Below are 27,508 nucleotides of genomic sequence, written 5' to 3'. Positions count from 1 at the left end.
ATATAAGGTATACAATGGAACTATAATATTCCTTTCTAAATAGTTATTCAGAATGCTAAAAAATGGTATTACAACATTGTCTTCATGAAAAGAAGCGCAAATGCCAATAAACACTAGTTACTTGTTTCTTGGCTTTCAACTGCGTTATCTACACTGGTTTCTGAATCTACACGACATTTTTTTAACGCGGTAAATTATAACAATTTCCACGTTAGGTCGCGAATACTATGTTAAGAACATGTTTCTAGGTACTTGCAGCATTTTTTACGATCGCCCTTTGATCGTACTGGCTGTAATGGTTGGCAAGTTAGAAATAATATTTATATATATCGACAAACACACGCAGTGCATGGATAGAGAACATGAAATGCATCTCGATTTCTAAGCTCAGGATCGATTTATCTTCGTTAATCTGATCTCTTATTGAAAATTCTTATCGGCAAGATCAAAAAGCTAGACAAAACGCAGCGTAAGGAAATGAAAACTAAGAAAAATCGAAGAACCGTGGGACGTAGCGCAAGGGAATGAGAGATAAGGAGAGCAAAGGATTACACACGGCTGAAAGAATGGAGCGATTCCGAGGCAACGATTGAAAAAAGTGGGGGCACCAACGTGCATTCGGAGTGTTGGCCAGCATTCACGTATTGCATCGTACGTAGAACGACTAATTGCGTTGCACCTGTGTACGAACGAGGCGCGCAAGCAAATTTAACTTTGTCATTTTACAAACAATTGAAATTTCGCCACACATCTTTCTTCCACTCTGTCTCGTCCACGTGGCTAATTTTCTTTTCGTTATCTGTTGCCTATCGCACGCGATCGGTAGTTTTTAAATCAGAGAAACCAGAAGCTGTTCACATGAGCCGAGGATCTATTTCCAGTTGGCAGGACTATGGACGCAGAAGTTGTAAGTGATCGAAGATTGCCTTTCTTTGTTTGATTCAATTTCCACATCGTTACTGTTTTTTGTTCAATTCTTTAACGATTTAGCACAACCGAGAGATATTCGTCATTCAGCATTGTGTCTGCGATATCGGATGAATTATTTCCCGTTTTAAAGTATAAAATCACGCATGGAATAAATATATGACACGTAGGAGATTTCTAGATGGAAATTTACAACGTGTGGATTGCGGATGTTCACCTATTTTTATGAAATTTTATAGAAGTTTACAGAATGCATGTAATATGCAAAGATACATACGATATTTAAATTATGCCGCTTACTATGATATTTAGTAGACGAAATAAATTTCTCTTTAGATTCCATTTCTTTGATTACGTTCGTGGAAATATGAAATTACATAAACATCTGTAGTCTAGTTACAAGGAAAGATAAAACGCGTGTAAAATATATTGCCAACAATTTCTTCCAACAATTATTGATAATTTTGAACATGAAACAGTATATATCTCAAACCGTAGTTTGTTCTTACGAATTCGTGTTCATGTGCTCGTTTGTGCTCATTACCCAGGTATCGTTGGAACTTCTTCATTGGTATTTATTCGTTTCTCGATAGTAGTCATTACATTCTATTAGCAGATAGTTAAGAATCCATGTGTGAACGCTGAATAATATTTGTGCGATGTCGCGTAATACGTAGGGGAAAACTTTGAAATTAATTAAAGAATGAAAAAGTCGAAAGAAGGTGGGAGAAGATAAACGTGTATGTTAACGAGCCGATAAGAACGCGTGACAATCTTCTAGTCGAATAAAAATCAATATACTTGGAAAGTAACTTCGAAAGAAAGATAACATTTCACTCGTTTGCAACAAAACTAATTGAAAATACTGTAGTTGTATCAAGTATATTCCTTCGAGTACATATGAAAATAGAGTCAATTTAGTTTCCTATTTATTGGTTTCTGATAGTTTTTTACAAATTCATTAATAATACCAAACAGCCTATAAAATTGTGTGATAACTATCCTGGACTTTTAAATTGAAAAATATATTTCGTACTTTTTGTTGTAAGAAATGCGTCACATTGTATACAATTTTATTGTGCAGTTCTATTTAGTTGGAATGCTAAACTCGTTATTTACAGAGTTGCTTTAAAAATAGTATATCAAGTTCAAATAAATTTAACGCTTGTTTGCATTGTTTTACGCCTGTGCAGCTTCTCCATTGAAACAATACGACATTCAAAAGAATAAAGTTGTATTTTCTTGAAACATACAATGCGAAAGCCCAAATGCTATCAACGCTAAATGGTTTCATTAAAACATTCTCTTTCGCGTAAATCAATTTCCTCATAAATTTCTATTCTTGTAATGCCACGTTAAACGTACATTGAAGTTATCGTACTAACACGTACATCACATTTTTCTTCAAACTACTGCTACATATAAAATAAACAGTATATAAAGACACCACATTTACTTTATCAGAATATTTTGTATATCGCATTGATACTGTATATACCACAAAATATATGACTGTTTCTAGTGTAGTAAAAAGTAATTAGCACGAAGTTAGTAAAACTCATAGCGTATTTCTAAACTATTAATTACCAGCAAGTCTAAACTTTTCTTTGTCTATTACAATAATCCCATGCTTTCTCTACTTCAGATAGCCAAAGATAATTCGTATAACGAGTATTTAAATGGCAGCTTATATCAGAATTATTTTGTTTCTTTGCTGTGAGCTTTCTAACGGGTGTCCACGAATATCAGGTAAAATTGCACGGGTTCCTCAGATATGATCGCTTAAACGCGTTCCCGTTGTCGTGAACATTAGTAAGAATCCGCATTGCTATTTTCCACGATTGTAATTGCTTGATTGTCAGAGACGTTCGTGTCTCTGAAGCGTAACCGATGTGAGTGCGCGGTAGTTGGCATTAAAAATTCGCTTCTTCCACGGAGCTGATCGCGTACATTTCCATTTCTTCTTCTATGAAAATCCCAATGGTTTATCCGTGTGTGGAGAAGTCGTGAATCGATGGAAGCAATCGGATTACGCGTAACACGAGTCGCGTATAATTCTAAGAGGAAACGTGCGATTGCAGTAATTATGTGACAGATGCGATGATTTACGTTGCACGTGCACGCAAGTGTGATTGCGATTTTAAGTTCGCATCGAGTATCAAAGTATTTTAATGCACGATACGATCACCTCTACGATTTCAATCTCTTCATCAAAGTATTTCTTATCAAAGCATAAAGTCTAGGATAGTAATTTGAAGCAAACTGTAATATAGACATTGGTACAATAATTGTAGTAATTAGCAAAGACAAGCAAATCGCAATATTCTTATGGACGTTTTGCTCGAAGATTATGTATCATACATGTTTGATTAACTGTAAGCATTTGCACGAATTGCTTTGAAATTGACGATAGAATCTAAGCGATACATATGAACAAACGTATGAACATACAAATGTAATTGTTACATTTCAATTACGTTTTTCTAATATTTCACCTTCGCACTTAAAAATCGTTCAAAAATATTATCTAAATTTTGGCTTTAAACAATAATTCCAACTAGCGCTTAAGGATACAAATATCAGAAATTCCTGCCAACAAACTAAGAGATTTAAATAAAGAGATGCAATTCTGTCCCATACTATGTTTCATTATAAAGACTATTACCAACTTCGGTGAATTTTTCCTTTCGATTAATTTTCCCATTTACAACCTTTTTACTGTTTATTGAACTGCTTAATATACGACTGATATACGATAGTTTAATAAACGACTAGATGAACGTGGATTAGGTAGATTTTCAGTTTCGTTTTGTTTATACGTTGATCACGCACCATGTGACATAACGTGTCACACAATCTTGCAGCGTATTATATCGCCGTGAAAAACTACACGTCCAATTCGCATACGTAATCCTACTGTTAGTAACCTTCGGCCACTTCGCGTGCGCTATCGTCGTTGATAGGTATATTTTTATTTTCCTTTAGTTGAAACGATTCAACGTGTTGAGCGAGCACACGAATTAGGTCAATCATAGCGGAGACGAAAATTAGTGGCGAACAAAGCAACGCAAAGTTCAAGCAAGCGTAGAACACTTCAAGTTAAACGATTCGAAGAATTTCATAGAACCGCGAAGTTTACGAGTATGTGATACGTACAATTAGTAACGCTAACGAGATTAACTATGGAAACTAACGAAGGGAGAGGGAGGAGCACTGCTAATCGCAACTGTAGAATTTACAACGTCCGATTTATGCTCGCGTTTATGCCTGGTCGTAACGATTAGGACTAGGTCATATGTAACATTCAGCAGTTTAGAAAACTAAAATTGCTCAATACTTTAGTGAACAAGTGAACTTGATGCAAACGATAAACGTAGGGTATCAAACACTTTAGACGTATTGTAGCGTAGGTTATATTAATCTACAGTGCTACATGTCAAATTAATCTCGTGTCACTAATATCTCGTACTAAAGTGCTCGACGTAGCACATTTGCTATAGGGCTTTGTTATGGACTATGTACTTGCAGGTTTCTCGTCGATAATCTTGTTTGTGTATGTATTTATATATTATACATTATGTATTACGTGCTATATGTTACATTATAATGCAATATATAATATGTAGGCTGGACCGTTTAAATGGGAACACCTAAATATCTGCGTTATTTGAGGTTTTATGGGAAAAGTCCTTAAGACAAAGTTGAAGCATTTCAAGAGGCGCATGTTGCGGTTAAGATTGTTTTCTCCCGGTCATTTTTTCCACATATTTTTTTTGTATTTTGAGTATTTGTTTGGCTCTGCCAACGAGGTACGAGGCTCAGTCTGGGACTTAAAAATTTCTTGGGAAGCGATTAGTGATTGGATAGTTTTATCAACTAATGGAGTTGGGTCTAGTGGACAATAAAAGGTGAAAAGTGGGAGTAAAAGACGCTTAAAATTATCTATATCGTGGGGTGACTGGATGCTATCTTGGACGTGCAATGGAATCGAGCCCTGCTCAAGGAAATGCGTTCCTCGATGCAATCGGACGTCGGGAGTGACACCGGAGGACCCAGCCGACGGGGTAGATCGTCGAAGGAAGGAAAAAGAAGACAAGGGATAACTCGAAGATTGTTCTTTACTTAAAAGGAAGCTTGAAAGATGTCTCAATATTTCCAATTCCTAAGAAAAGCTTAAGAATAGAGAGAGGCCCATTTAAACCGGCGCGAAGTCCGACTAAAACTCAAAATCATCAAGAAGATAGCGAAATGAATGTGGACTCTCAAAACTCTTTGGTCCACCGACCAAAGTCTACTTACTATCTCCTAGCACCGAGAGAATAAGGACACATAAACCTGTTAGGTTGGTCGTAAGGAGCAAAATGTTTGAAAAATCAGAGGATGAAGATCGCTGGATATTGGAGAGAACGATGAAGGAATCTTCCTCGTCCTCGGATAACGGGGAAAATCATTCACACTCCGGCTCAGCGATATAAGAGGATCAGTAAAGATACTGGAAGTGTTAATGATAAACACAAACATGATTAGGGATAAACTGGAAGACTCCTCCGTAAGAACTCTCGTAAAATTCAACATGAAAAGTATCAAACACCTCTAAAGCACGAAGGAATGGTTAGAGAAATTTGTGAAAAGGGAGAGCTTGTACAAAGGAGCTGAGAATCCCAAACACACTACAAATGCTGCTACTCAAATTTCCCCGTCGTTTAGAGGGGTTAGGTTGGGGTTAGATTTACAATGAATGAAGAAGGACAAGACAGGCACAGGACTGTAATGCTAATGAATAGCAGAGCCAAAGAAGGGGGCGTAGGAAAAGAAGCAAAGAAGAAACAACGGAAACTACTTGAAATTATTGCGGTTCCTAAAGCGGAAGCTAAAGCGGCAGTGAACGCTCTGTGTAACCAGACTCTGCCGAATGATACGTATCGTGCGTTCTGACCTTCTTTTCGTGTCAAGTGCAAAGTACGAATTACTGATCAACGACGCTGTTGAAAATTTTGGATCCTAATAGCCGAAATAATGGTATAGGAACATTAAATTTACACCTAGAATTTATATTAGAGTAGTTATATGTTTATTCGATAAATGATTTCAAAGATATTCATCGATACATACTTGCACGTGTCTCAGCACTTTCTTCCATATCAGACAGTTAACTGAACAGTTTTCATTTCTTTGTTTTCGAGACGCTGCGCAGCAGATGCTTCCACACATACAAGTATATTCACACGTATATTCACATACAAGTATCACTAATACGCAGCTAATCTAGTCTAGTACATAAAATTATACATATCTCAATAGACGCATGAAATGATGTATGAAAAACGTGCAAGTATCCAGGTAATTTTGAAAGTTTTATGGCTTTCTCGCGAACAAGCAGGTAACATTTTTAATAGGTAACGTTAAGGATCTCCATTTAGAATTTGGAAAGTTTGAAGATACTCTAAGTGAAGTTCTTTACATCTTTTTTAAAGACTCATTGAAAATTCACTGAAAATTGTGTCGGATATAGACGATTTCCGATTACGATTTGCAGTAACTGTGTACATATTTGAAGAGCAAGGGTTAAATATAAACGGTAACTTTTATATCGAGGTCATGTTTTCATCGACGCGGTTTCACCGATACCGAGTTCGAGTATAAAGTTAAACAACATAGACGTTGCACATTCTGATTGTGTTAAATATCAAGGACTACGAGTAGGTCGAAAACTTACATGGAAACAACGCATAAAATCAACGATAGAAAATATAAGATTCGAAAGACGCGCAAAATGTATTGGCTAACTGGTCGCAAGCCCAAATTCGTATTACAAAGTGTCATTCCTTCATTTGAAAAATGTTCCAACTCAATTTTCTAGAAAACAAAGCATTATATGAAATAATTGTATTCTATAATTTCAATATATTTTTCCGTAAGGGCTCGCTTAATTGATATTTTTTTGGGGTAAGTGTTACAGGCTGCCACAATACGGTCGGAATAAAAAACCTAACTCGATACATTGACGAATTTTAATTGAATTATAGTACACAGAGTTTTACCAAGTTCTCGTTTGTATTTTATATATGTCGGAGAAGGAAGGACAGTGGGATTTCCCGTCTGGAATATTGGGAAAAACTTCAATACCCTAGTCCAGACTTTTATTATAGCCACGTTTAAGCAATAAAGAAAAAATAAAAAGAAATAGTTTTAATGGTCCAACCTGGCTTTATGACGATGGGTTCGGGTTCAAGGTGACATAGCGGGTCACTAGCGTAGCCACGGTCACGGGAGGGATGTGTACTTGACAGAGGTATGGAATGATTATATGACTTTCCTTAAAAACAAAGATTGACCCGAGAGGTGGGGACAGGAATATATAAGGGCAGTTTCATTTGGAGTTGGGGGGTTAGTCATATAGCGGGTTGCTTATCGAGTTGCTGATTGAGAGAATTATTGCGAGAGTTATCGTACATTAAGTTGGTCTTCGTCACCCCGTGTACCGTGGATTCGTTATCGAACCTGTAGCCATTGTCATTAGTATCGTGAGTGTCTGATTGTTAATATTAATTGTCCGAACTGTAACCAACTTCATTATTGTAATAAAATACGCCTGTGTTATATCACATCAATGGCTGCATCCCATGAAGAATCACCTGATGCCCGCAACTGTACTCCCGGCCTCTCTCCGACATCAGAAGTGGGATCAGGCCCATGTATAACCATGGAACAACTCATGAGAATCGTGAACCGGTTAACTCAGCCAAGGGAGCAAAGACCGAGTACGGGATCTAAGGATGTAACGTTACCACATTTTGATCATGAAGGCGCGGGCGCCGATCCACCCGCGTGTTGCTCACATACTGATCTGATTTTGAAGGACCACCCGATACAAGATAGTGCGTTACTTTCTGCTCTGAATCGCGCCCTAAAAGGTTCTGCTGCGTATTGGCTTTCAATACAGACGAGGTTGGGAAATCTAACTACGCCCGAATTACTTAATGCCTTTACCCTTTATATGTTGAGCTCCCGAGACCAATGTTTTCGACGACTAACACTCGCGAATAATATCAAGACGGAGGACCAATTTCATGATGAAATGCAACTTCTTCCTGACGACGGTCAGCCGATGTTGTCGCCAGGAAATTCATCAGCGAACCCTGAAACCAAACATGCAGGCCATCAGACCTCCGTCTCAGGTGCTACCACTGCGGGAATTTCGGGCATAGAGCGACGGAGTGTCGCAAGAGGATAAAATTGGAGCAGAAAAATAACATACGGAAACCAGGGGACAACCAACTGGCCACATCGTCGAGGGTGGTGTGCTTCAGGTGTAACAAGGAAGGACACATCGTGACTCACTGCCCGTAGATGAGTAAGGGAAGCAACCCCAATAAAGAAAACACAGTTGACTCCTGTGTGGCGGGGGCCTCAACGGGGTTTACAGGTGGTGGACTTACCTGCAAACTTTTACCTTCGATATTATGAATCGGGAAGGCAAACGGATGGCCCACGTCGATTTCTTTTTGCGTAAGCCCGTAGACTTGGATCACCGTACGATCAGCAAAATTGTAGAAAAAGAAATCAATCTGGCCGAAATTTCCGGAGATTGGCTGTTAGCAGAACAACGTCACGACCCCCGAATTACAGAAATCATCGATAAATTGCGGAACTATGAGCTTGCGGACGATATCGCGAATACTTACGAACTACGATCCGGCACCCTGTACCGTAAAATACAAAGGAAAGGCAGAACTCTCTGCTTGCCCATTATCCCAAGAAGTTTTAGGTGGTCCGTGATCAACCATGTACACCAGTCAATTATGCACTTGGGATGGGATAAAACGCTCGAGAAACTGTGCGAGTGTTACTGGTTCGAAGGAATGGCAAAATATGTTCGCAAATTTGTAGAAAATTGCCACGCTTGTCGAGTTTCGAAGGCCAGTTCAGGCAAAATACAAGCTGAACTGCATCCCATACCCAAGACCAGCATACCTTGGCATACAGTGCACATGGACATCACGGGCAAGCTAAGCGGCAAGAGCGACTCGAAAGAGTACGTCATTGTTTTGGTTGACGCTTTTACCAAATTTATATACATGCATCATACCCGTAAAATAGATTCCCTGAGTACCGTTAAAGCAATTAAGTCGGCTATGTTTTTATTCGGCAGTCGCTGCCGGGTAATAGCGCACCAAGGAAGATGCTTTGCGGGCAAAGAATTTCAAAGCTTTTGTCAAGATAGAAACATTAAACTTCACTTAATAGCAACCGGTGCTAGTAGGGCCAATGGAGAGGTAGAGTGTATGATGGGTACGCTAAAGAGTATGTTTACAACGGTAGAAACGACCGGGCGGTCGTGGCAAGACGCGGTTGGAGAAATACAAGTGGCTTTAAATTGCACCACCAACCGTGTGACTAAGTCGAGCCCGTTAGAACTACTGATCGGTAAAGCAGTAAGACCATATGACTTGATACCACCCGATAATATAGAAGAAAAAATAATAGATATCGCAAAAATAAGACAACAGGCCATAAGAAGTATAGAGTCTAGTGTCAAATACGACAAAGACAAATTTGACAAAAAGAAAGTGAGAATAGTTAGGTTTAATCTCGGTGATCTTGTATTACGAAAGAACGAAGAGAGAAATCAAATGTTAGATCCAAAATTCAGGGGTCCATTCGAAATAGCAGAGATTATAGAAGGAGATAGATATACTTTAAAAACCTTAGATGGCAAAGGATCATATAAAGACGGAAACAACAAACTGAGAAAAATGGTAGTCGTATTCCTGCTGAATTGGATGTCGGTAGTGATGGCAACAACAGTAACCATGATGATATGAGTACCCTGATCTCGGAAGATCAATAGCACGATCGCGGAGTGAGTTCGCACGCGTTTCCAAGAGCAATAGATGTGTCAAGGCCCATTGGGACATGTGATGCTTCCAGGGCGACAGATGTAATAAAGCTCAAGGAGACCGTGGAACGAAGCTCTATGCTCTAGTGCAATCTAGAAAAACGAGATTCATTTGGGTACGAAATCGAGAATGGTCCATCATGAGGTTACGATCCGACTGATAATTCACAGAATGCAACTGGCACTCTGAATACAAATTATAACGCTACAAATTCCTGTTCTCTTTTATTTTTGTTGACAAACCTCCGGACGAAATTTTGTTGTTGCTCTGGACCCTTGGCTTATTTGGATGGAAAGACATCCCCTCTAACCTCTGAAAGCAGGATGCGTGATAATGTGGAAATCTTCCTCACTGAAATGCTTTCGGTGGCCTTTCTCAGCTGCGATGGGGAAGTTCTAGGAACATTGACGTATATCATCGGTGTTATCCTTAACACCTGCAGAAGTCGAGCTGTTATAAATTTCAATTACAGAATTACCATAATGCATCTAGACATGTGGCAATAATTCGAGTTAAACCAGACGTTTTGGCAGCCGAGTTGGTGAAGACGATGAAATATCGTAGTAGACATCTTTGACGAGGTTTTCCAGCTAATGAATCTGAGCCGTATTGTAAATGAACATCATTAACATCTTACAGAAGTTTTCGAGTTACTGAATCTGGGTCGTATTGTAAATGAAACAGAAGAATTAGGTTCTGTTTGGGTCGTCAAATCCGCCCACTGTAAGGCAACCGGCAACCATTTTTCATTCTTCTCTACTTCAAAATCATCGAAAGACATCCCCTTTAGCCTCTAAAAGCAGGATGCGTGATAATGTGGAATTCTTCCTCGCTGAAACCCTTACAGTGGCCGTTTTCAACTGCGATGGGGAAGCTCGGGGAACACTGACGTGTAATATTAAGTCTCTACTTTGGGCAGTATCAGAGACCACTCCTGGCGGAGTCAGTCTTTGTGGGTGCGTGTTATGGCAATCTGGGGCGTCTGCAGCTCCCGTAGCTCCGTAAGTCGTCTTTCTTCTGCACTGTAGTTCTTCAAGACACTTGCGTTTGACCAGAGTGACCCGCGTTGTCTCCGACTGATATTCATCCGTACGCGGACCACTTGCCAAATGGCACTTGCTACTGTATCGTCAGACTACTCGGTACTCTGCTCCGGCGTTTTTCATTAGTGACCGCTCGACACTTTTTGCTCCGAGTTTTCCTTTTCACATCTTCGGTTCTATCTTCGTTGTTGCGCGGTCTTTCACATTTACATACGCGTCATAACAAGGTAATTTAAAAACGTTTTGTCAAGATTCACGAGTGCGTCATCGACAGGTTCATTAAAATTTCAAAGTTCACTAAATTTCAAGTTCACTAAAATTAACAAATGCAAAGAAAGAAAATAATATTTCCAAGACATAAACGTTTCGTTGCAAATGGATGGAGATGCAATTAGTTTCAAAGTTGTTGTCAGAATTTGCCCATTAACAAAAAAGACTCCAAAAATGCTTAGAAGTCTCTGCAGTGATATATTCACGCGAAAGAAAACTGAAATGCATCTTGAATGTAAAGTATGATCGTAAAATGCTTCCTTGTTATCTTATACGGAGAAGTTTCCTGCATTTTACAACGAAACAAACAATTCTATAACGTTATCCTATTAGTGCGCGTGCTTTAAGTATTTTCAACTCCTTTTTGCTCACAGGTGCTGACACCAATCACTCTTTCTTTCCTTAATCATCTCTTCTAACCATAGGAGAAATATTATTAAACACGTGAAAGAAATTAAACAAGAAATAGCAGGATGATTTAGAAATTTCTTATATAAATATGTACAATTGGCCTCAGTTTTCGAGATATTCCTCAAGAAGTTGTTGATACCATGCATTAATCAATACGATGTCCTTGACAACATATTAAAAATTATATTAGAGATCGGAAGTGGGACCTTTTTTGTAGATAAGAATTTTTATCTTATGTTAATTAACACAGTAACAGTACGTCGTAATAACTTTTATCATTTCTTTTTTATTTCTCTCTTAATTTTCCTTTTCACGGAAATGAATGTATAATATAAATAAAGATGCATAATCAACAATAGCACATGCCGGTGTAATAATTGTCGGCAAATATCGGTGGGACGATTGTCGATGGTTTCAACGGGTCGGCAAATAAACATACTCGGTGTCGGTGAAATCACGTCGATGAAAACATTGTCGATAATATCAAAGCAATTCAGGTATACGTTTTTTAAAAATACTGAAATTTCTTAAATTTCTTTTAAAACAAATATTAGAACAGCGTGTATTAATTATTTTGATCGTCATTAAAATATGAACACAAGTATAGCACAAACATTACTTGCAAACATTGCATATAAATATTAATGTTAACACTCAGCGCATCGAGTATTAATTACTTCGTTTTATTACGTATGTCTTATATGTACTATGCATACATAGAGTTGTCAGATAATTACTGCAGGATATTAAACTCGACTATGTGAATCATAATTGATAGAGAGGTGAACAGATTCTAAGATATAAACAATTGTCGCTAACTCTGTAGAGTCACAATTATAAGATCTGTTTTCTATACTATACTATACTATACTATCGGATTTTTCGATAATGACATTTATCTTTTGGATACTTTACTGATATAACATTCGTATAATTACAGAAATCAAAATGTATAATACTGATAATTGAAAGTATTAAAACGAAAGGATTTCCAAACATAAAGCAAAGTTTGTTCAAAATATAACTTAGATTCGTTGAATGTTATCTCGCTATCCTTTAATATCCGTATTTGAAATGCAAATGAGATCTCAATTACGTTATTCGTAACATGTGCTGCAGTTCTCACGAATAAAGAAAATTTCTAATAGTCGTTAAAAAGTTCCAACTGAGAAGTACTGATTCGTAACTTCAAGCGAAGTTTCTTGTATCGTTGGTGTCGTATGAAAAACTAGGAGGAAGCGAGTATTGCCGGTCTTGAAAAAGATTATGCGAATGGTAAAGTTAATAGCTCACCAGTAACGTGTAGTACGTATATGGTGGACCTTGAGGAATCGTTTCTCGAGCCTATTTACGAGAGTATACAGCGGTCTACCTGGAACGTGTGTGCACTGCGAGAAATCAATTCCAGCGACGTCACGTCACGTTCGCTCCGAATGTTATGATAACGTGAATTCGTCACGATTATGACAACGTCTACGTCGTCTCGAACTGTCGCTGCTATTTCTGAATATTGATCGATCACGTAACATCAGGTCAACAGATGCAAATTTCAAGTATAATATTTCTATATATATGACAAACATCTCATGCAATATATATATATATATATATATATCACATATATATATTGCATGAGATGTTTATCACGTTTTATAATATTTAAATCATTTCGCAGAGAGTTCTAGGATTCTCTATAATCTTGTATCTATGTTTTGCTTTTGGAGGATGTTGGTATAGTTACAAAGTATTTCTAAAATATTACTATATTTAATTCAGAGAAGCTATTTATAGAGTATAGCTAGCGGAAAAGAAATAAGATAATTTGTTTTTATCGTAATTTGCGTATGTGTAATCTGTCACACGATAATCAGCATACACTGTGATGATTAATTGTGATTAAATTGACACGAATGCGAGTACAGTGACGTATCACTGTGATTTTATTTATTTTATATCATGGTAGATGTAAAAAAGTAACGTATCTTTAATTTTCCGCGTCCTCCTGTGGTACGCGATAATTTTGCGGCCAAACAAATTGGAATTTAAAATAGTGAAATAATTAGATTCAAAATTTCGATATTTTTTACATAAATTGGCATCGAGAAATGTAATATCTGTTTGTTTATCACGTTGCTATATTAGTGTATACAATTTACTAAATTATTACTATCGTTGTTATACAATTTTGGGGCTTCTGAGTATAAGTCGTATCTAAAAGGAATTATTCTTTATGGATGTCTTTTTACTATTCCAACTATAGTCTTTGCAATGAATCGAATAATACGGATATTGTTTATATATTAATAACAATAATTTGAAATATTAAAAAAAAATTGGCAAAAATCGCCAAAGGATTAGTCAAACATTGCGTTGTAGCCAAGAACATGTGGAACAAAGGAACGAATTTTATGCACATGAAAGACAAATAGCGTCTCTTTTGTTTGAGACTAATTTGATACAAGATTGTCTTTTAGCTGTTACTTGAAAACCATTTCAAATTTGGTAGACTATATTAGCTGCACTTACGATAGTAGCGAACAGTTGAACAGGTAGTGGATGATTTGACTCTTGTCACGAATCATTGATCACCAACTATTTAGTCCGAACGATCAAAAAATTGAGGGGATGTGTACATACCACGTGTGTTTCAATTTATGACAATGTGCCTAGCTACGATGCTGGCTAAACGTAGAGATATAATTCCTACTTGACATAACTTACGCCCGGAAATCTCAGATTGTAACAACGATATAATAGAAACACATAATTGAATTGTTCAGCATTCATGGGCCGTGCACACGGTCCAATCTGATGCTACAAATTGTACCTGATTTTTCCAATTTCAAACATTTCAATGATGCTAATATATTCTGTCTATTCAGTTATTTTACTATTTTAATTGAGTGATTTATCGCATATGAAATTATATTTGCATCATAATATTATTTTATTTAGAGGCTTCGGCACTTTCGAAGAGTTCACATTTTTCAAATGATTCTTGTAGCTCAATGCATGCCACAGTTCAGCGGCGGTCCGGTGCAATTTATGACTTACGATGACATGGAATATAAAAGAGGCGATGGTTGGTTCTTATCGTATACAAAGATAGCAGGAATCATCGTGGTCTTTATTATCGGTGTCGTAGCCGCAGGATTTCTCGGATGGTACATTAATTCCTTACCAAAGAAAAAGGTAAGTAACAGTTAGGTACATAAAATATGGAAATCATAGAGTTAATCCATTATTTTGGGTAAAGTAGATTTTTGAACCAGGATCTGCCGATGATAAGTTACCAACTAACAATATGTAGGGTACAACCTCTCTTATCCAAACAAATAGGAAAATAAAACTTTTCCGATACTGAAATTTTCAGATAATAAAACAGTCACTTTCCCGATATGAAATTCCATTCACTTAAATACAGATTAACCCCTTCCCGTGCTTTAACGAGTCTGACTCGTGATGAAGATTTTGGCCCAAACATAAATATCACGAGCCAGGCTCGCGAACAGACCAGTCAGGGGCCAAACATAAACGTCGTAATATATATTTTTTTTCTTTTCTTTTTATTTGGATGTATTTTACAGTCAATTCTCATTGAGAATGTAAGTCAATTTTTCTAGCGTGGTACTATGTCGTAAATAATAAGTGTTTATAGTGTTTTTGATTTTAATTGAATCTAGTGATCGTAATATAACGATCGTAATTGAATGTTAGTTCCTATCAGTACGCCACGAGACTGTGTTCGAGTTTCGTCGAGCTAAATGGCACGGGAAGGGGTTAAGATCAATTGGTACTTTCTTTAAATATTTATGTTCATATCTTTTTGATTGGTAAGTCACAATTCTTCTAACGTAACATTCTTTTTCTACTTGGAACCGTCGAAGCTTTTCCGAATGTTACGAATCTTACGAATATTTTGGCACGAGAAAGCATCTTTTTTTATTAGTATTTTCGTTGTTTCCGATAAAATTGTATAAAATCGTTATTATTCTCGTTTTTATTGCAACGAAACCATTTCATTAAATCGGTACAGTTCATATTTTTCTGCCTACTAAGGAATTTACGTGTCTTTAATGATCCTCAGATCACGTTTTTGTTTATATATATATATATATGTATACAATACATCATATTTAAGATGTAACGTAATCGAAGAAATAGTTTATAACGGTAAATATAAGGAAAAATAACAAGATCGTAAAACAATTTACCTATTTAGTATTTTGAAAATACTGTATCCGGAATACTATAATAAATATTCTATGATTAGTATCATTTTGTAACATAGATTCTTTAGAAACATCGATTTTCTTATAATTAATCAAGTTGCGAACGACAGCTGGAAAAATCGAGTTGTAAAATTAAACACAAGATTAATAATATTTTATAACCACTAATCTCAAATCTATATATATATTTAATATAACTTTTCAATAACTATTACGATTTAGTGTGACATACTAAATTTAGTATGACCTAATCATAATCTGCAACGATAATTAAATATCTATTAACCAAAATCTCCATATCAGCAGTTGATCGAAACTTTCAATTTAATTTTTAATGTTACAAAATTTCTTTCTCTTAGCCTTACGAGATTCTAGACTTGCAAAACGATGGCATCGAGGATACAGACGATACCGACGAAAGTATTTCGCCTTTCATTCGTCCCTTGAAGTATCGCCTCGAATTAACGCCAATTATCGACATGAACGGTCCATCGAGATTGATAGGCCACGTGTACATCGATTTTCAAGTAAACGATACGATAAGTTTAAATAAACTTTCGCTAAATGTGAAGAACATTACGGTGACTAGCTATAAGCTGTCTTTGCTGGATCTGGAGGAGAACAAGAAGCCGTTAAGGAAAAGACGAAGAAGGGGAACCACTGACGTAATTAATAACGTTAATCAAGAGAACGATACAACTTCTGGTAATGTTACTAACTTTAACAATTTTTACGTTTATAAAAATACTGTGAATGAATTTTCCACGTTTATAAACTGGTCGTTGTATCCCAATTGAATAATGGAACGATTTGTTTCGCAATTTTTACATTACCATTATAGTTAATTACAGGTATTTTGCTTTTAAGTTTCACGAGCATTTGCAGCACTTGAATTATTTATATTTTTCTTTTTACCAGAAGAACGTGGAAAAAGAATTTTCAAATTCGACAGCAATGTTTTTAAATTACCATTTTAGTAACACGTTGTTTCTTTCTAAATTTAGAAATAGTTCGAAGCTTTTGAAATATGGAATTTATTGTGCAATATTTGCTCGCATTGTAGTGCTAATTATTTTGTTTAAACTATCCTAAGGTCCTACGATAAGTGTTTTAATATATTAAAAACAATTAATTCCATAACATTATTTTATAAATGAATAAATAATGTCCAACCGTGTCATCTACTTGCAGTTTCACGTACTATGTATTCTATGGAAAATGACGTTGTGATAAGCCTAAGGGAAAACGAGACAGTGGTATACGACGAAAATGTTACAAACTCATCGGAGAACAGGTCCTCCGTCGAAGAAGCCAACGTTACATTGTCAAATTACGCTTTGGTTTCTGATACTGACAAAATTGACGACTCAAACGTAGATGCTATTATACAGTTCGAATCTGTGCCACCTGCTGTATCTCCCGGAAACGCATCTTCGCAAATACAGATCACACAGTACGATATCGACATGGATAAAGAAGTTCACACAATTTATTTAGGAAGTCGAATACAGCAAGGAATTTATCTGTTGGAAGTCGAATATGACCTGTTAATCGATGAACATATATTTTTCATTGGAAGTTACAATTCATCTGGCGAAGGAAAGTAAGTGTTACGTGCGTCATTTATTTTCAATTGGTACTTGAAAAATAATTAAAAAAATAGTTAACGAAATGTAATTCTTTAGATATCTGTTAATCATGTTCGCTTGCTTCTTCCACGATTTAATATTTGCAGGATTTTAATAGATTTACGAGTCAAATTTTTGTAAAAGTTTTGCAATATTTTCTATTTTCATATTAGATGGCTAATGGGAACGAAATTGAAGGAATCCGGTGCTCGATGTCTGTTCCCGGTTTTCGACGATACGGTGAATAAGTCAGTTATTTCCGTATCCGTGGCACGTCCCAAAGAAATGACAGTGCTCTCAAACATGCCCCTCAGGACTTTAAGGGATACGTAAGTAATTCACGTCATGTCTTTTCGCATGAAAACTCGTAAATGAAATCGATCTTACCTAATGACGCAGTTAAATTAAAAACAGAAATCTGATTTCATATGTGATTTCATATGTGTTCGATAAAGAAGCTTTCTTTATGTAATACATTTTCATTTATAATTATAGTTACACGATAGAAATGTTATCGATCGATTTTATTGAATACTCTGATAAAACACTATTAATATTCAAGTATGAAATAATAGGAAAAGATTTGTAGCAACTTGTTTTAATTAGAACTTCCATGCTGTCAGATATATATTGTGCAACTTTTGTCTGTCTTTCTCGTTCTTTTCATTTTTAATTTATACACTTTCAGTTTATAGTAAAACATGTGATAATTGACACGAAAACGTGTCAGAAAATACACTTTACATGAGATACGTAACTTAAAATGGAATTTTCGATATTTCATCAATATTGGAATTTTTCCTGTACAATTGAACGTCATTCAGTTTCAATCTTTTTTGTTAATTTAAAGAACTATCTTTACGTATGAAATTTTTTACCATTTATCAGCAGAGTGCGGATATTTATGCAAAGTCATAACTTCATGGATATAATTTAAAAAGTGGAGCCTTTTTTTCGTTTTACATGGACAAATGCTCGTGAACACCCCGCTATTTTTCTAAAAGCTATTTTTTTAAGCTTTTCTAAAAAGTGGAACCTGGACAGAAATTTATCTATTAATTAAATATAACAAACACTATACTTCGGATAGTTGATATATTTTTGCGTATTACGTGTGTTCTATGCATTTACCGACTTTCAAATAATAAAATAATAAATCATAAAAATCCTACAGTTTCTGGTTTATCAGAAATTAAGATATTTGTCACAAAGTTAATCGATCTCGTTTCTCAAAGTCTCGTTTAAAAAGAGAAATAAGATAAATTATTATTCCCGTTTTAAGCTCGGACAATTCGATGGTGGTCGACACTTTCGACGATTCTCTGCCTATTTCTCCGCACAATTTGGCTTTCGTAATGGGCCATATCGAAGCCATGAACACGACGTTCATAGGCGACACCGAAGTAGTTGCAACGTTCTGGTGTGAATCGAACAGAAGCTCAGAGGAGATTTACCTGTTCGACAAACTCAACTCAGTTGTCGTTAACTTGATCGACGTGTTTTTGACGTCCTACCCCTATCCTAAATTGGATGTAGTAAGCTTGCCTCCAGGGATCGACGAGAACATGGGAAATCCTGGATTAATTGCGCTGAAGTAAGAGCTATTATTGTTCTTCTACAAGATAAACGTTCCTTACATCTCCTACGATTTATAATTATAATCAGCTCGCACATATACGTAATATCACCGTATTAACTCTATTACTCATATAATTAGAACCGTTGTTTTTCATTTAGAAGACTATCAATGTGATTTTTATAATAATACAATAGCGTGCTTTTGCAAAGTTACAAACTATGGAAATATTGTGTACATCTATATTAAACATAATTGGTAATCGCAAAATTTCAGGAATAGTATGGCAAAAGTCACTCGAAAGATCGTATTTTATTCTTTTATTTTATTGTGAGGAAGATTTTTAAGATTTTCCCAAGGTAATAACTTGCAAATGGAGAGAAAGTACTCGTAAATATAGTTCAATCAATTCCATTTACTCAGTTCAATCAACGAAGTGATATTATCAAAGATATAGTCCTTTGCATACTTTCAATTACGTCAATTTTGAAGCAGGGGCAAGATACAATAATTTTTTGTTTAAACAATCACCTGCTAATTTACAATTCGTTTGATAGTTCAAACAGTAGGTAAATTTTTCGGGCTACTTTTGGCCAGATCTTTCGAGATTGTACCTACGTGATGCAATAAATAAAAGCTATTTATCTATTTATTTAGTAGAAAGTTGTTTTAAATGCTTTAATCCTCTGTTTTCTTCTAACTTCGTTTCTCAGCTATAAAACAGTTTTAGCGTTTGTTAACTTTTTTATCAAAGTGACGCGATATACTTGTTCCTCTTTCGATCACATCATCCTCCTTCTTATTTTTCCATCAGAAATTAAGAAGTCTTATTAGATTTCCTAATTATATCTATTTATTAGACAGCTGATAGATGTCAATTATTTGTCTTTTTATCTGCGATAATACACAGAATCCCTTATTTCGCCATTATTTACTAATTAGCCTATATTTTTATGGAGCATTTTTCACCAGCAATGTAATCGAAGGGCGCTTAAATGTTCAAGGCAGTCGTTGTTCTACACTAGCAAGAAATCGCCGCATGTCACGAAAGCCGACGCTCTGAAGGTCCTGATCAGCCTAGTGGGACAACAGTGGCTCGATGAATTTATGAATGTGAATCGAACGGACGCGTGGATCTTCGAGAGTCTGCTAGTTTACATCCAACACGTGATCGTTCAACAAGCAAGCGACTAATTTCACATCCTCGACAAACACCTTGGTAAACCGTTGTAATAGAATTCCATTTTCAGATAGACTCGTCATTGGACTTGAGCGACTCTTTCATCGCCGATGTCCAGCTGCACGTGATGGAGATCGATGGTTATAGCATTTCAAGGCCTTTCCATGAAAATGCCAATTATCATCTGTGGCAATCTCTTAACTACGAGCACGCGAAAGGTAAACCGGCTCGATGTTAGTCTTAAGCTGCGTCTTCACTGAGGCAACAACGAGGAACTTTCCGTTGCCTGTTGTTGTTACATGTTCCAAGTAACGACAAGTAGCAGCAAGTAGCGAAAACTATACACTTTCAAGAGACATTTACTTCATCTGCACGCGTTGCGCACGTGTTTCTTATCTTTCGTTCATCTTTGTCACTCCAAACGGAGACGAACAACGAACAGCAACTTTTGTTACCGGGAACAGAAACGCGGAGGAACGTGGAGGAACATTGGACAACCAACAAGTTCAAGAAACGCGGAACATCGACAGAAAGGGCCGACTGGCACTCAGAGGTCCTGAGTCTGTCGCTTCTCTCAGCAATTACTGTTACACATGGTGATAATTGACTTTACTTGCTGACAGCCTTAGCTATACAGAAACTACCTGCCATTTTGTGGTATTAACGCGTGCTGTTGGCACAAACGCGAGAAAGACAGCGATGGAGAAATTAGACGAGAATTGAAAGAGAAAATGAAGAGAAAGGGAAACTGCGAAAGGAAGTGTTCCGAGTTGAGCAAAACAGGAGTAGATAGCTCGTTGGGGAAATTGTAAGAGGAAAACATAAACGTAGAAACATCAACGGAAGATTGGTGATTGTTGCTTTAGTGAGGACGCAGCTTTAGGTTGCAGGATATCGCGAGCGGGTAGATCTAATGCCTCTGCATTTTTCGTTGCTTCTTGTAGGTGCATGTCTGATACGCATGTTGCATGGCGCGATAGGCGATACCGACTTTAGGAACGGCTACAAGAAACTGATAACCAGGTGGTGGGTATATTATTGGCGAGGAAATGTTTTATGCCTGCAATGGATCGATGGATGGATCGTTTTGATTAATAGCGATTTATTAAGGATTGACGGCTGTATCAAATTGAAGCTAATTGCGATTAATCATGTTTCTCGTGATTATCCGGTTTTTCATTTACATATATATTTCCTCCTTTTCATTCGCGTTTTTCTTCGCTCAAATTCCTGCATAATTTAATAATTACGTCTTTATTGCTAGTAAATATGTATAATCAAGATACTATCGAGTAGTTCTACGAGATTTCAGCGGAAGCAATGCAAGCGACGATAATTTTATTGCTCGTTCTCTGATCTTCTAAACTGGGTCGGTTTTTCCAAAATTGTAAATTTCTAAAAAGTTACAAATTGTTTAATTGCAGTGATTTTTACTCCAGCAATTGTAAACAAAGCACAGCTGGTTTTCGTGGTGCGCAGACATCGATACATTGAAAAACAAAGGACTTGCTAGAAAAGATGTTAATTTTAATCGAATCGATTTTCACTCTAGCGAATGTAAATAAAATATAACGCGATTTTGATTTAAATGGAACGATACGTTGAAAAGTGAAGGTTTGCTAAGACAGTAGATTATTAGAAAATAATTTATTATGCCAGATACGGATATGATACGCAGGACACTGATAATCTTTCGCGACGAGTTAACTCGTCCTTACTCTCTAACAGGTCGACTAATAGAATCTTCAACGTAATAAACGAGGTTTTGTTATTTGATCAGGAAGCATAACAACACGGATGTAACCGATTTCATGAATATTCTGGCGGAAGAAGCAATGGAACTTCCGCCCGGAGTTTCGTTGCAAGACACGATGAATTCTTGGATTTCTCAAGGTGGATATCCATTTATAACCGTCGTAAGAAATTACGAAGAGGAATCCGCCACTATTTATCAGGTATACCGTAGCAAATAACATTGCAATTTTTGTATTAAATTCTATGATTATACAACTTTGAGCAGTTTATGCTGTAAATAAGGAGATAATTTAAAGAAAATTTACTCAAGTTTAGATGTAAGAGTAGAATGAAGGACAAGCTACCGAATATCATAAAGTATCCGTGAACGAGATTGCCGTGTAGTTTTCATGTCAGAAAACACGAAACCTTGTATCAGGTTATTAATATAAAATCAACTGCTATTCGATTAAATGAATTAACTATCACATCAAATGAAATTAAATGAAATAGAATTATTCTAGTGCTAATGTTAGAAATTTTCTTTCACGAACGATAAATAATAGATAATGCAATACGCCACAAAATTGTAACGTTAAATACGATATTATACATCGTATGAAGACAGAGATTTTGTTGCTAATATCCTAAATCTATTAGATTTACTATTTTAACGAAGTAGTTCTGATTAGGTGTGAGAAAGTATTAGGAATTAAATAATTCTTTTAGGAACAATTTGCGCTCGATCGTCCATTCGAAAGTATCTCCAAATTCTGGCATATTCCACTGAGTTACACCAACAATAATAGTAATTGGTCGTCTCCTGTTACGATCTGGTTTCCACTTGAACCTAAAATTACGCTGGATGGCATTGGTTCCAATGAATCTTGGGTTCTTTTCAACGTAAATAAGACTGGTATGTGGCAAATTTAACTACAATATATATTTATTATAAGTTTTGGACAGTGAGGGGGGTGAGACAAGGATGCCCGCTGAGCCCGACACTATTTAACATCTATGTGGCAGGGCTGGAAGAGGAAATAAAGAAAGGTCAGGTAGGAGGCATAGTGGTAGGAGACAGTAAAGTATGGTCAATATCATACGCGGATGATATTGTATTGATAGCGGACTCAAGCTTAGCTTAGATCTTAGCTTATCGCGAGCTTTCGATAATTGCCGAACCTTCGGCACGTCTAAGTTCTTAGCTTCCAGAAATAGAATCGTTTCTACCTTCTGTGCAATTATCGAATTCTTTCTTGTATTTTTACACGTAAAATAATCTTCTGTTCCTCGTCACGCTGTGAATTTGTCAGACACTTTGCTTCGTAAATTAATGGAAATAATTGTACCATTACATTTTTCAAGGTTTCTATCGCGTGCACTACGACGAAACAAATTGGATGCTGTTAAAATTGGCACTTACGGAGAATCATGAGCTGTTTCCGCCAGAAACGAGAGCATCGCTCGTAGACGACGTTTTTAGTTTGGCTGAAATAGGCTTGATGAAATATGACACCGCCTTTGAATTCATTAAATATATGCAAATGAAGGAAAGACATTACCTTCCTTGGGGTGCATTTATGCGACACATGTTCAAATTAAACAGGCTTCTGTACGAGACTCCGGTCTTTACTGATTTCCAGGCGAGTAACAACATTGACACGTTACAAAAATTACAATTTTAAGCAAAATATCTATTATGTGTAATTCAAGCTTTTGAATTATATTCTGAGCTGAACGATTCGTCACCGCTCTGGTAGCATAATATTTATAATCAGACACTTTTTAGAAAACGATAAAGTTGAAGAACAATAAGATAAGCCAATTCCTATGATATTATTGTGTTAAATTTTAGGAATTCATAGCAAGATTCGTATCCCCGTTGTACAACGAAGTAGGGTCGAAGTTGGAAGAAGGATCAGCATTGACAATGACTGCCGTAAAACTTGCATGCGCCTTCGAGCATTCGCAGTGTCTAGACTGGTCGAAAAATGTTTCCGAGGAAGTCGATAGTAATATACAAGAAACGTAAGTTTTAACGAACCATCTTCTGTTATGAATATAATTTGAACGTTCTTGTTTTCATATTTTGAATGTTTTAATTGTACTGTACATATGAAATGAAAAAATGAGTAACTTTTGCAATATAATTCATGAAATTTTGCAATTACTAATTATACTTCATGCAAATATACAAATTCGCCAGAATATATTTTTCGGCTAATCTCACGAACCTGTAGGAGCATTTTGATGAGAGTTTTACCATTCTAAAAATTATAATAAGGCTTAGGTGCGTGAAACGTTAACGTATGATAAAAAGAAAAAAAAAACGATAGTCGAAAATACGAACAACAGACGGTTTACGAATATTCGCAATGTAACAGCGATCTTGTGTTTCGCTGCGATCGTATTTAGCTTAGAATCGCTGCCACAATATATACGCACAGTACGATAATTCAGCGAGCAACGTGTCAGAAATGTCGATAACCACGATTTCGCTGTGTGACAATCGCTGTTGATTCACGGATTTCAGAACGTTTATCGAGCCGATAGAAATTTGCGAAATTGTCAGTCGTATTATTAAAGAAGATTATATAAGATCCCGGACAAAGACACAGTTTTGTTTATATGAAATTCAAAAACTCTTAATCATCTTCTCTAATTTCATTCAAATGAAATTTAATACAGATCAGTTTTTACTATGTAACATATGCGTCGTACCATTATGCCATATCCTTGCGAAACAGTACCGATCATAAAACATAAACAAAGTCAAACGTTACAATAAATAAACCATCGACCCATATAGTATCACTAAAAACTCATCAAATTATTCTAAAACACAAATCGCAGTTAATATAAATGTGTGCAGAAAAGTGTGTATACATAAATAATCCCTAGGTTCGTATTCGTATGTCCTTCTGTCGCACATAATTATATGCGCATGTAATTATACTATTACATATTTGCTATACTAATATTTCTTTGTCTCATATTTCTTGCTAATTTCTTTGTATATCAATTTTTCAAGGATTTAGCAGAATGAAATTGTTACAGAGTTCCTTCCTACATTCGTGACACGTTTTATTGCACTATCGCACGTTATGGTACACGAAGGGAATGGAACTACTTTATGGAACGGATAAAATCGACCGAAGATGAGGAGGAAAAGAAACGTTTGTTATCGTCATTCGCTTGCTTCCAAACTCCTTGGATTTTACAATTGTAAGTGACTATTCACATAATCGTAATTTTATCTTTGATTATAATCCTTAATAATGAATAACTATAAGAATAGTATTTTGAAACTTTCACGTCAAAAACATACACCTACATATGTGCATACATTAGAATTTATCGGAACAGGAAATAACATAACATCTGTCACCTTTGTAACATCAATTGGAACGTAATTGAGACTTATGACTTTAACAAATTTAACAAACAAAAAATATATATGATATCATGGCACTCGAATATTTTTAGGAAATTGTGTATAAGTGAAAATGAGTCAAAATATTTATGTGTACTGTATTAGAAGTGTTCGAAGAAGTATTAGAAGTACTTAAAGCTGTATATATTTGAACATTTTGTAGTTTTTTAATTTGTATCCTTATGTTTCTTATGTATCCTTTAATTTGTACCCTATTATTTATAAATTTGAAAAACAGAAAGTATATATGATATCATGGCACTCGAATATTTTTGGGAAATTGTATATAAGTGAAAATGAGTCAAAATATTTATGTTCATTGTATTAAAAGTATTTAAAGTATTTGAAGAAGTATCAGAAGTACTTAAGGCTGTATATATTTAAACATTTTTTAATTTTTTAGTTTGTATCCTTATGTACGTAATACTAGTCACGTTTTCCTTTGATAACAGTATTCTCAATGATATACTTCACGAGGAACGATTCGAGGAGGACGAAATGTCGGTAATTTTGAATGCATTTTCACAAAACCCAGCCGCGGCTCAAGTCGCATTTCGGTTCGTTCGAGCAAATTGGCAAGAAATTGCGCAAAGGTACTTTCGATTTTTGTTGCAAAAAGTTCAGTGTACGAAAAAGGAAGCGTAATGGCAAAATGACTTTCCCGATTTAGGTTTCTAGGATCTTATAAGATATTGAAATCTTTCGTGCTGTCCATGATGAATGGCTTAACGACTGAACAGGATTTACAAGACGTAAGAAACTATTAGTATCATGTTTGCATATCTTAAATATTTTTTATCTTCTATATGAATTAAATTGTTGCAGCTTCAAATGTTCAGGGAAAACAATTATGATAGCATGAAAGGAACAAGATATGCGGCAGCGCTTGTCGAAGCAAATGGAAATTTCGAAACAACATGGTTGAAGCATTCTTTACCTCAAATTGAATCTATGTTAAAAGAAGAAACACAGAGATTTGCAAGTCCGTGAAAATAGCTAATAAAAGTGAGGGGATAAACATTCTCAAGAGTTGTATTCCGTGAAGCTGGACAAATAGCTTTTCGAAGGGTCACACATACTTTTTACGAATTCCGGCGATTTACTTAAAATATTCGAGTTCTAAGCCTTTTTATTTCGCTTCATTTTTTATTCTCCTGAAAATGCAAACTTGAATTTTAAAATTGAAACTGTGACAAATTTTAAATTAATTTTTTCATTTGACATATAGGGATGTATTAACATATTCTCTCATTTATAATTTATTAATGTAACATATAAATCATTTCGAATAAATAGTATTCTAACTTTTTAAAATATTGTACCGGATAGAAATAACTGTTTCTTTTCAATTATTAAATTCAAAACTCGAAATTTCTTAAGATAAATATCTTTATCAAAGTTATCTTTCTAATTAATTATTACGCTCATACATAGACATAAATATATAATAAATATGTAATAATAAACCAAAACTAGTAAGAAAATATTATGAACTTGTGACGCTTATAGAGAAACTATAGTAAATCATATAGGAACTATATTAAATAGTCAGGAATATTTCTAAAATATCATAGAAAGAAGTATTACATTTAGAACACTTATTTCCATATAGAAATGCCTTTGAACCAGCAACACATTCTGTTAAACATTCTATAAAAATCATGTATATATTTAAAAACAATATCTTTACCCATTTTTCTTACAGAATATTAATTTACCTTCATGCGAAATATAAACATATAAAAAGGAAGTACAGATAAGTTATGAAATTTAATTTCCGATATTGTAATCAAGGTTCTGAAATTCATAATGTTTCTCAATTTTGTTGCGCCGTAGAATTATTGCATACCTATGTATTATAAAACAGCAATGATTTACGATATTTTACTCATATTGCATTGTACTGCATTTCATTCGTTAACACAATTTTTACTTCGGCCACGATGGCCATACGAGCTACGTGTGCGTAATTCATAGCCCAAAGGACCACAACAGTTGACTGCAGCTATACTGACGAGTCGATTCAGCTCGGGTAAGGATTTCGCGAAGAAGCCTCACTTTTTTTAATCCTATCTCTTTTTCCTCCTGACAAAAACATTTCTATGACATTGCCGGCTGGGAAACGGAAAAGAACGACAAGTAAACACATTAAATTGCTACACGCTCGCTAGCGC

The 27,508-nt window shown here is 35.7% G+C and overlaps 1 protein-coding gene across 1 annotated transcript; it reads left to right on the top strand.

The window, feature by feature from the left end:
* The first annotated feature begins 330 nt into the window (after positions 1–330).
* On the top strand, positions 331–26,577 carry LOC138179423 (thyrotropin-releasing hormone-degrading ectoenzyme). The gene is made up of 17 exons (XM_069112212.1): positions 331–907; positions 14,556–14,743; positions 16,143–16,488; positions 16,975–17,386; positions 17,585–17,740; positions 18,694–19,005; positions 19,992–20,169; positions 20,238–20,385; positions 21,112–21,193; positions 21,948–22,122; positions 22,631–22,817; positions 23,267–23,544; positions 23,757–23,929; positions 24,959–25,126; positions 25,787–25,927; positions 26,005–26,086; positions 26,160–26,577. The coding sequence occupies exons 1-17, from the start codon at positions 859–861 to the stop codon at positions 26,322–26,324; spliced, it is 3,240 nt and encodes a 1,079-aa protein (XP_068968313.1). The 5' UTR covers positions 331–858; the 3' UTR covers positions 26,325–26,577.
* Positions 26,578–27,508: the final 931 nt, after the last annotated feature.

The sequence above is a fragment of the Bombus flavifrons genome, chromosome 4 (genome assembly GCF_040668555.2).
Source record: "Bombus flavifrons isolate JBK064 chromosome 4, iyBomFlav1_principal, whole genome shotgun sequence".
NCBI classification, from domain to species: domain Eukaryota; kingdom Metazoa; phylum Arthropoda; class Insecta; order Hymenoptera; family Apidae; genus Bombus; species Bombus flavifrons.
This window is presented reverse-complemented; position numbering and strand designations above follow the sequence as displayed.

Excerpts from the sequence above, each read along its gene's own strand:
- LOC138179423 (XM_069112212.1), top strand. The coding sequence starts at position 859 with ATGAGCCGAGGATCTATTTCCAGTTGGCAGGACTATGGACGCAGAAGT. Across the intron at positions 16,489-16,974 it reads AGAGAACGATACAACTTCTG|TTTCACGTACTATGTATTCT; the intron begins GTAATGTTACTA and ends ATCTACTTGCAG. Across the intron at positions 23,545-23,756 it reads CGGTCTTTACTGATTTCCAG|GAATTCATAGCAAGATTCGT; the intron begins GCGAGTAACAAC and ends GTTAAATTTTAG.